The 10,882-nt window shown below is 34.9% G+C and overlaps 1 protein-coding gene across 1 annotated transcript in view; it reads left to right on the top strand.

Moving 5' to 3' along the window:
• The first annotated feature begins 1,256 nt into the window (after positions 1-1,256).
• The window catches only part of LOC107665329 (inositol-tetrakisphosphate 1-kinase), a 21,087-nt gene continuing 11,461 nt past the window's right edge, over positions 1,257-10,882 (top strand). The window contains exons 1-5 of the mRNA XM_016456158.1: positions 1,257-1,602; positions 1,732-1,828; positions 4,676-4,700; positions 8,786-8,911; positions 9,226-9,343. Coding sequence (XP_016311644.1) covers positions 1,734-1,828; positions 4,676-4,700; positions 8,786-8,911; positions 9,226-9,343 — 364 coding nt within the window. The 5' untranslated portion in view covers positions 1,257-1,602; positions 1,732-1,733. The remainder of the gene's footprint in view (positions 1,603-1,731; positions 1,829-4,675; positions 4,701-8,785; positions 8,912-9,225; positions 9,344-10,882) is intronic.

Raw genomic sequence — 10,882 nt, 5'->3', positions numbered from 1 at the left:
ATATATATATATATATATATATATATATATCATGTTGTAAGCTGTTTTCCAAATCAAAAATAAATAAATAAATCCCACAAGGTCAACATTTGTTTTTACTATACTTGTGGGGACATTTGGTCTCCACGATATGGGTTTACCAGGACCCCACACATGCTTGTTTATGTTTTTGGAGTTTTTAGCCTATATTGGTGTAATGAGGGTAGCATAACAATTATTTTGAACAACAAAAATGTATCGAGCACTGAGAATAATCTAAACACAAGACAATGGTGGGAATGGGAAGGCATTCAAGTTAGCTATAAACATTTATAAATAAAAATATCAATTTTACACAATTGGCAGTAATGATAAAATGTAGACTATAAGCACTGTTTGTTGGGTGTAATTACTGTAATTCAATTACTTTTCCCTTGAAAAAGGCAAGTAAGGGATTACTCTGTTTTAATTTAGTTCTGATGTAACTGCATTAAATACTGTATAGACTGACCAATTCTATATAAAGCAATAGTAGATTTAGCATAAACATTTAACATCTAATGTTAAATTATATGTTTTTAATGTAACCTTGTCCCATTAAATACTTCAGTTCAAGAATAATTTGTGCAATTTTATATTATTTATTTGAAAGAATTAAAAGAGCACTATCCTTGTATTATTCAACTGGTCAAGGTTGATATGGTATTTAGAAAGTAATTAGTAACAAGTAATGCAATATTTTAGAGAGAGTACTTAGTACACTAATTACACTGTTGAAGATGTAATTAGTAGCTAGTAATCAGAAGGTTACTTTGGAAATGTAATAAGTTACAGATTACAAGTTACCCTATTTAAAATAACCATTCAACATAAAAAAAAAACAGTTAGTTTCCAACAACATGTCACTGAACAGCATTTTGCAAAAAAGCCTGGGAGAAAAAAATGAGTCTTTAAAGTGTCAAACAAATCAAAAATCACATTTCTCAATGCAAAATCACAATGAATTTAGGTATTTCACCAACTAACATACATAATATTGTGAAAGATTCAGATTCTAACAAGCAACTGCTCCTCTTGTTTTATTTCCCTCTCATTTATTGTGAAAGATTTGAACTTTGGCACAAGGAAACACGAATGAATGAATGAAAATAGCAGGAGCAGATTCTTCGCAAACACCACGCAAGTTTTACCAGTGAACTAAGCCCGCCTCTGAAAGAGGGTGTGCCTGGGCAAATAAATTTCGCTGCTGTCCATTGTGTCCAAATGGCCAATCAACATTACATTGTTAATCGAAAGCTTTGCCAAGTAATGGACAGACCATTTGGATATATAAGCTTTCACATGTGAGGTTAGACCAGGGACACGCGCCGGTTTCATACTATGGTGTGTCATGATGTGTTTGTTATGTCGATATGTGTTGGTGTCTTATAAATAACATGACGAAGTTGTCATAAAATCGAACAACTATTTAGACAGAGGAGACACGCTTTCTGGAGGACACTAGCAATCCTGGATGGACTATTGACGACAGTCTGAACCTGTAACTTGGACTTTACGAGACGTTAAAGGAGAGAGACTCGTAACTGATCAGAACGCATCGATTCAGCACATTGATTCTGTCAGGTAAGTTCAAACATGCATTCATGAAACCTTCGGTATCTTTTGACAGTAACCACATAACTACACAACTAAACTGCTGGTCGATTTTTTAATTAATAAACTCTGCATTTGGACTGACATATGTCTCTCCAGAGATGCAGACGTTCGTGAAAGGAAAAAGAGTTGGATACTGGCTCAGCGAGAAGAAGATTAAAAAACTCAGTTTCCAGACCTTCGTGGAAATGTGCAGGTGCGTAACTCAGCGCGAGACAAGAACCGGTCATAATCTATAGCAAGTTTTAATGTGTTCCTTAAACGAACTAGACTCTGCTTATGTTACTAGTGGTAATTTTTAATCGTACGTTTTAGTAATACGTTATCCATTAGTGACTAGTTGGCAGTGTTTTTTAATTTTACTAGTGATTGTTTAGCTATTAGATACTAATATTATTCACTTCAGACTGTGTTGATACTAATACTATTTACTTAAGACTGTGTTTTCCATTTGTTGCTGGTACCTACTAGTAACTATTAATTAGGTAGCCCACTAGTACTTATTTATTAAATACTAGTTTGTATATCTAGTTAAGTGCATATAAGTGTTTTTTACTTGTCATATTTCAATGGCTACTTAAGAGTAAAATGTTAACAATCGGAATATACGTTAGTATAGAACATGTTTATTAAATAGCTCCCAGCACCTATTCCATTGTCATCTTCTCCACATACAGACAAAAACTTATAACAATGGAATAATTATTTCACAGTTTTTGACACTATTGGAGTTATTTGATACAATTGTAGAGTTATATTTTAGTATTACAGTTATTTGACTGTTAGAATGACTGGTAGCAAAGAAAGTAGCCTACTAATATCCATCTAATAAATAGTTGCTAGTGACATTGAAAAAGAGTCACTGTTTGGATTGCTAACTACTCATTTAAAAAGAAATGCTAGTAATGTAAAATATATACTAGTTTGTTTTATGGAATAAAAAACTACTTGCCATTTAATATTAAGAAAATTATATATTTATTTTTGAGAGGAGCTGAGGTGTCAAAACTTGAATGTGTAATTCAGATAAGTTATAGGGAACTGAAACAAGTGGGGCTTAGTGTTAATTAGTGCTATATGATATAGGAAACATGATTCATCACCCCTCCTCATGTCCTCTTGCCTCATCTTCACTCTAAAAAATGCTGGGTTGTTTCAATCCAACTTCTGGTCAAATATGGACTAACCCAGCTGTTGGGTTACATTTTTAAATGACATTTTAACCCAAAAGTTGGGTTAGTCCGTATTTGATTCCAATCAAAGTGCACACATTCAACTGGCCAAAAGCTCAATGTAGGTGCTCAACCAAACAAATTTCAAACAGGAAAATAAAAATTGGCACACCACAGCTCCAAAAATAGAAAAATATTTCATTATATATTTTTAAATAAAATAAAAATGAAATAAATATTGTTCTATTTTTGGAGCTGTGGTGTGCCAACTTTGATTTTCCTGTTAGTCCATATTTGACCCAAAGTTGGGTTGAAGCAACCCAGCATTTTTTTTAGTGTTTCGTTACATCAGTCATCAACACAGTTTCACTCACTTTATTGTATCCAGCAAATGTAATAAAATGTAACTTTATTGTATCCAGCAAATGTAATAAAAAGCCCCCCCATTAAACCACTACTCTTATGCAAGTCATTATAGATTTGAACTGTAGGTACACTCTCATTGCATCCATCATATGAAGCTTCAATCATGAAACCATGGATATCCTTTGTCACCATAGTCAATCTACCTGTCAAGTATCTAAGCATTTGCTATTCGAGGGAGTCCCTTCTGAACTGTCCTAGATTGCTTATAAAAAACTATAACTTGTAACACTGTCCTGGGATTCTTATAATTAGATGGCCATAAAACCATCTGTGGAATTTTCGTCCATAAAAAAAGACAAAGGCCTGGACAAAGTTCACCGGTTACCTGGATAAGCACCAGGCAGGAGGCAGGCAGTCAGTCTTCGATTTCACAGACTTAGAGTAACATTGCTTCCATATCTCTTTAGAATCCCTGCATTCCTAAGAGTCTGCAGCAAGACTGTGTCTGTTACTTAACTGATTCAAAGCTGAATCATGTTACTTATGTTATTCAAGTTTACACTGCATTGCCATTAATATGGCTATAAAGCTATAAATGTTGTGTTTGTGGAGGGAGGCACTGAACATGCCTTAGATGCGTATCTGTGCGGATGAAGTACTGTGTGTGGGCTACTTGACATTTCGGAGTTAATGTAATGTGCTCTCCTTTCTTTCACGAGCATGTTCTAGCCTACAGATAACCGGTTTTCAAAGAAATTTTACCAAGGCTTGTGCAAAATTATTTGTTATACTACTGGCTGGCATGTTTGTCTTGGGACATTTGATGAAAGGCTAAGATATTTTCACCTAGTTCTGAGGCTTTAGAAACAAACTACTGACTCAGCACTACTGATAAACTGTCACACAGTGCTACATTTGTTAAATCACAGCAGATTTGTCAGCTGTTGAAAAAAATGTGAGCTTATTGTTATTTCAGGGACTTTTAAACTAGAAGACTTAAAGTTGCCTGACTCATGAATTTGGAAAAATACAGATATTCTCACAGCACAAGAACTAATCAGACACACTATTCATTATATGAACTGTGTTATCAAATCATTTAAAGAGTGTTTTGTTTTGCTTTATAAATAGCATAAATGTGTTGTCTGGAAATGGAGAGGGATGATACTTCATTTTAAGCATGTGTGTGTTTGTTGCTTTTTTGCCTGTGATTATGAGAGGGAATTTGGAGAATTCTGTCCTATTTGTGTGAGAGACAGCAGTCCAAAGCTAAACAGGGATTGCTTTAGGTGACAAAGCCCCCTTTGGGTTGCAAAATAACAGGATTTTTCCCTGTTCTATTTGAACTTATAAAAACCTAATAATTTGTCTCGTTGTGAAGTTCTCATAATTACAAGTTCAAGTCCGTGTTGATCATTATTTGACTCAACAATACTTTAGTTGCATGTCACATGGAATCAATATAAAATATTCATAGTTTGTTTTTCCACTTTTTTGTTTTCCAGGAAACAAGGCATAGAGATGATCCAGGTAAGAAACCCTTATGGCATTTTTTCTTTCTTTCTTTCTTTCGTTCTTTCTTTCTTTTTTAAATGGCTTTTCCATAACACTAAAAGCCTGTCCATTAATGTGAGGCCGTTTCCACAATATCATCAAAATATGCTTGTCATTATCTGCTCTAAACGTAACAAACATGCTTTTAATTTCAAATGAAAATGAAGCTAGTATGCCTGGGGAGAATTAAATTCAAAATATCGCCACGAGAGTGTTACGTAGTATTACTGCATTACTACACAGTTAATCACTTTTGTATGCAGTTGGAATTGTGCATTTTGAGGTTTGTATTGCATAGTAATAAATGCATTGTTTAATAGGGCTGGTGTTGCTTACTGTAATGCCATATTATTAATGTTCGTACTGTTATGGCATGAACTTTTTGTGGCTTTTTTACTTTGCCATTGAATAATGCCAGTAAAAACAGTTTATAGAGACTTTTTTTGTTGCTTCAAAACAGTTCTCACCCAGGGCCTAATATAGCCTAACATAACAAAACATAAGTTTGCTTCTACAATATTGCATGGAAATTGCACTGATTAGCCTTCTTCATATCAGGCTGATATAAACCACATTTATAGTATAAGCTGAAGCATTGTCTTGATAGATTATACTTTGTTATTTTTCCTCTTATCAGGTAATTCTATAAGGTCATGCTGAGGACATTAGTGCAGTGGGACATCTTGGTACACATAATCTTAATCTAGCATCCTTGGCTTCACTCAAGAGGATGATTTTTTGGAGAGTAGGTTAAACCCAACCTGTCCTTATTGATAATAATGGTGCTGTAAATAGATTCACGTGCAAATGTGTGCATTTTGTCCCAGTAAGGAAAGCTTTGTCAGGGTCAAGCGTGTTTTTGTCTTCTACAGATGTCCTTAGTTTTAGTGCTGATCAGAACAATCAGAACTTTTCTAAAGTTATGCCATCACTATCATTCTAAGGATGGTGAGTTAACAGCATTATGGGTATTTATTGAATGATTCTGTTACAACTTCCCTTTGTTTCACCTTGGCACTGATAAATCATTAGACATGACTCACAGAGATTACTGTGACACATTTAAGACATTATTATTATTTTGTGTGTGGATGGGGTTTTTTGGGGGGAGGGGGGTCCAAAACTCTGAGACCACTTTGAAAATCTGAAAAGAGACTTACAATTAAGAATAAATATGTAATATTTAAGATATGTTTGTTTATTTATTTATTTTTTTTGTTGAATTTTTTTGAATTATAAAATTAAAAAAATATATATTAAATTAGAAAATATCGGGGAAAAAATCTATAGTGGTATTGGGTTTTTAAAACCCGCTGAATCTAGTGACTTGTAAATGACTGGCTCTTTGTGGTAATGTTTTCAGTGAACATATGAAGACAGTATTTGCACATTCCAGCAGGATATGCCCTTGTCAACCATGTTTATATTGTGTTAAGTTAAAGAGGAACTGAGATGGCCCTGAGATACGTAAAGGGCCTCTTATAACAAACCAAGCAGGTTGTAGTGGAAATGAGGTGTAGATTTGCTTGCAAGCATAGAACTCAAGGCATATCTTTGGTTCAAAAATAAATAAATAAATGTATGTTTATGGACAAACATTGTTCTTTACTGTTTTGCCATGGAAAGTGAAGAGAATTCTTGGAACAGAGTCACCTTGTTTTGTTTTGGGACTTGCATGTGAAGGCTGGTAGACTAAACCAAGGTCCTTGTTCCCTCATTCTGGGCCTTTACTATGAGTCAGACATTTATCAGTGAAGCTGTCTGGCTGAGTGAAACACTGAGTGCTTTTCTCCACTCCAAGGATGCACACGTCTTTGCTATCCACAGCATGTAGGCCGTTGAAACCGAAGAGAGTAAAGGATGGACTTTGACCTGTTTACGCCTCATACAATAATCTACCCAGCTGCACCCAGTCATAGATTTTATATGGTCTCTAAAGTACTTAACTATCTAGCAATCAGTCCATGGCCTGATCATTTTAGACAGGGGAATGTCATTAATTTGATTAAGATCATGTGACTAGTTTTATTGTTGTGATTATTTTTTTATTTTCTTTTATGTAAAGCACTTTGAATTACCATTGTGTATGAAATGTGCTATATAAATAAACTTGCCTTGCCTTGCCTATTTAATCATTAATTCACTAAAATCGATCAAGGGGAAAAGGCTTAATCTCATCACGTTTTTGAAAATGAATGCTTTGAATATCTAGTGAGTGTATTTTCTTTTTGTGGGTATAGACTTAAAAACTATTGTCGGTCATCATACTTCTCTGGTCAGGCTGTCGTACTTTGCTTATTAAATAATTGTATAGGTTAATAGTATATTTACATATAGTTTAAAACTGCAGTTCCAGCATGTCACCACCATAGAGATAAGATAATTACACTTTCTCAAGAACTTACTCACACTCATTTCACAAATATAATAACCTGAGGGTAATGGGAGTGACCACATATTCTTATAAAACCTTTAGTTTTATAAAGATATGAAACTAACCTTATCAATTGTCTTTTTTTTTTTTTTCAAATGTTTGGGGTCAGTAATGTTTTATTTGATCAAAAATACAGTAAAAACAGTAATATTGAAAAAATATTATTACAATTTAAAGTAATGATTTTAATATATTTTAAAATGTAATTTAAAGAATTGAGTAGAAGGACTTTTGTTTGCCATCACTTCCTTGGTTTACACTTGGTTAATGACAACATGTCTCTCACTGTGCAACAGAAGTAACAGCAAGTTAGTGATTTAATTCTGTTTTTCAGGAAGAAGTGTGATAGATGGAAGAGTAATACTCTAGCAAAGCATATAAGGCCTCAATATATCCCGAAAGCAGTGAAGCTCTTTGCCTGATATTTATTTAAAAAGCTAATAAAATGCTACAACAACATTAATGTGATGTAACACATGGCTGTCTCATGCTTTATATCAGATGATGTGTGTATCAGCTGAATATCCTCTACAAAAAGGAAGTGGAGGGGTCTTTTCACTGAAGTGTCATGAGGTGTCTGTGTGGAATCTGTGTGTCATCTTCTTCATTCTTTATGTCTGTTTTCGCAAATTGCTTTTCACATATCTGCACTGGCTATGAGAATATTTCCGGACATTGTCATCTAAAACAGGGCCATTTAGGGAATAAGATAATAAGCCCGTTAGGATTACCTCTGGTGGGCCATACAAAATTTATTTGGTGCTGCTTTTAAAAGAGAGACTCTGGACTAGGTCTAAGCATTTTAAATAAAAGTGCACTTAGGGATACCCCCATCCCCTATTAACTGCCTAGGCCGTATACAGATGCCTCTGATGTTTGCCATGAACATTTGTGGTCTGATCCAAGAGAAATATGCTCTCATCCCCAAAGGTTAAACCCAAAGTGACCACATGTTCTGCGTACCCCAAGCAGCAATTTTCCATACTGGATGACACGTAAAACCTTCAGAATACATTGTACCGTCTGTCATACACTGGATAGTCGACCGCTTCTATACTATTTACCACTATATTTATAAATACAAATTACTGCCAATGTACATTTCCTAGCTACACAGAAATTGATTTTTTAGAAACGGCTGCTTTCCCCTTTCCTTGTTGTGAATTGTTGACCTGAGATTCATGTCCTTTTATTTATATGGTTTGATTTTGACATTAAACAGAATATAATCCACAATCTGGCTTGGCTTTCACTCATGCACTGGATTCAGTGAGTGGATTGTTTTCAGAGTTTAGCAGTATCTGAGCGGTCTGAGTGACAGCACAGATCACACCTCACAATTAGCATCACGTCATAAACATCTGTTCTTCAATTGTCTCACTTGAACAAACAGAACTTCGTGGCAAAAGTGGAATTTCAAAATGTAGGCATGCTGTTTATTTTATCAACCTATTAAATGTAATTTGCTAATACTCATTATCATACAAATAATACACACAGGTGCATTTTGAGAAAAAAGACATTCTCTGTCTATTCATATTTTGACATTAGAAATCTCTCTGAGGGTTATTGCTAAAAATGTCTTGTGGATGTTTACTGAGCTCTTGGCCTTGTTCTCCCGGTCTAGCTGGATCTGAGCCAGCCAATAGAGAAGCAGGGTCCATTTGATGTCATCATCCACAAGCTGACTGACCACATTGTTGATGCTGACCAAAATGTCACAGAGTCTCTGCTACTTGTTCAGGGTGTTCAGGTAAATAGATAAATCAGCTCAAGTGGTCATACATTTATCTGCTTTTCACTCCTTATATTTTAATACAAAATAATAATAAAAATAGAATAGTATATATTTGTAATATTTTGTTAATTTGTAATAATAATATTTTAATATTAATATAAAATAACAATATATATTATTAGAAATATATTTAAAAAATTGTAATATAATATATTGTTTTTTATATATCTTTTTACATCTTTTGTTTTATAACCGCTGACATTGTTCTTTCATTTTGCTGCGTATACAAAGCAAGACCTCATGAATTGTGTGTTTTGACCTCTCTCCAGGACTACATAGATGCTCATCCTGAAACAGTGATTCTTGACCCTCTTCCAGCCATTCGTACCCTGCTGGACCGCTGCAAGTCATACAAGCTAATCCATAAACTTGAAGAATGCATGCAAGGTCTGTCTGCATCACTAATACGCGATTGTACACATGTGTGATTTCATCACACAAAATACAGCTGAATACATTTATTAATAATGGGCATCCCAACTATATATTTCAGATAAGCTCACCCCTAAATGGCACGTAAAGAGAAAACAAACTGTGGTTGGTTGCTTTATGTGTGGTTGGTTGTTTTATGCTAAGCTGGATTGTGGACCAGACCATTTACAGAATTTCCACTAATTCTAAATGTTGTAAATGGTTCTGGAAACCAGGCCTTTAGATACTCCTTTGTTCTTCAGGGGTGGACTAACATAAGAAGGGCAGGTTTTGCCTTTCCACAGGGGAAGTGTGAGGCTTATGGAGGGCTTATGTCCTAAAGCTGTTGAGTCGTTCATTCTTTGTGCTGCTTGCACGCTGCATTCACTGGCCACAGAAAGAACAGGAGGCCTGCTGGCTCACTACAAGCCAACAGAATCACCAGCTGTGTGAATGGTGTAGTTCCTAAGGATTTCCATCAAAATATACAGCCTAAACATTTCCACACATACACAAGTATCTACACATACACTACCATTCAAAAGTTTGAGGTTAGTACAATTTTTTTAATGTTTTTGAAATTAGTCTTTTATGCATAAAATACAGCAAGAACAATACTGTGAAATATTATTACAATTTAAAATACCCATATTCTATTTTAATATATTTTAAAATCTAATTTATTGCTAAAAAAGCTACATTTCGGTGAAACTGTGATACATTTTTTCAGGATCCTTTGATGAAGTTCAAAATAACAACATTTATTTGAAATAGAATTCTGTTTTGTAATGTTATAAATGTTTTTCTGTCACTTTTAATTAACTTAATGCTTCCTTACTGAATAAAAGTATTCTTTAAAAAAAAAACGCTTGAACTGTAGTGTAAAGTGGGGTCTTAAAGGGATAGTTCACCTAAAAATGGAAATTCTGTCATTTATTACTCACCCTCATGTTGTTCCAAACCCGTAAGACCTTCGCTCATCTTCAGAACACAAATTAAGATATTTTTGATGAAATCCGAGAGCTTTCTAGTCTCAGCCTCAGACGTTACACCTACGGACCGTTGGCAGAACGTCAGATGCATACGGCACACAAAATTGGTTTCGAAGTCGTCATCAGATTGGTTGAATTATACAGGATTTCCGGGAGACGTGTGTGTCGTGTTCTTTAATGTTCTGCCTGAAAACAAATATGCCGTGACGCCAAACCCCCTCATGTTAGAAGCAAGCCGTCGTGTTTACAATTGTGGTAATGAGCGCTTATCAAGATGAACTAAACGCTGGATTTTCAAAAGTATGTGAAATATTTAAAGTTCGCGGCATAGAATCTTTAAAATACGTCCAACAGTTTTACACACGGTCTGTTATTGTGGAGACATTTCCACGCCCATAAACATGACGAGGCACAAAACGAAACGTGATTGGTTGCTTTATCTGTCCTCTGACGTATAAGGCCTCTTGGTCGGGCCTTGCCATTCAAAGCAGCCAAGGTTCCCAGACCTTCTGCTGTCAGTCTG

This window comes from Sinocyclocheilus anshuiensis, unplaced genomic scaffold (assembly GCF_001515605.1).
Source record: "Sinocyclocheilus anshuiensis isolate Anshui unplaced genomic scaffold, SAMN03320099.WGS_v1.1 scaffold199, whole genome shotgun sequence".
NCBI lineage: Eukaryota > Metazoa > Chordata > Actinopteri > Cypriniformes > Cyprinidae > Sinocyclocheilus > Sinocyclocheilus anshuiensis.
This window is presented reverse-complemented; position numbering and strand designations above follow the sequence as displayed.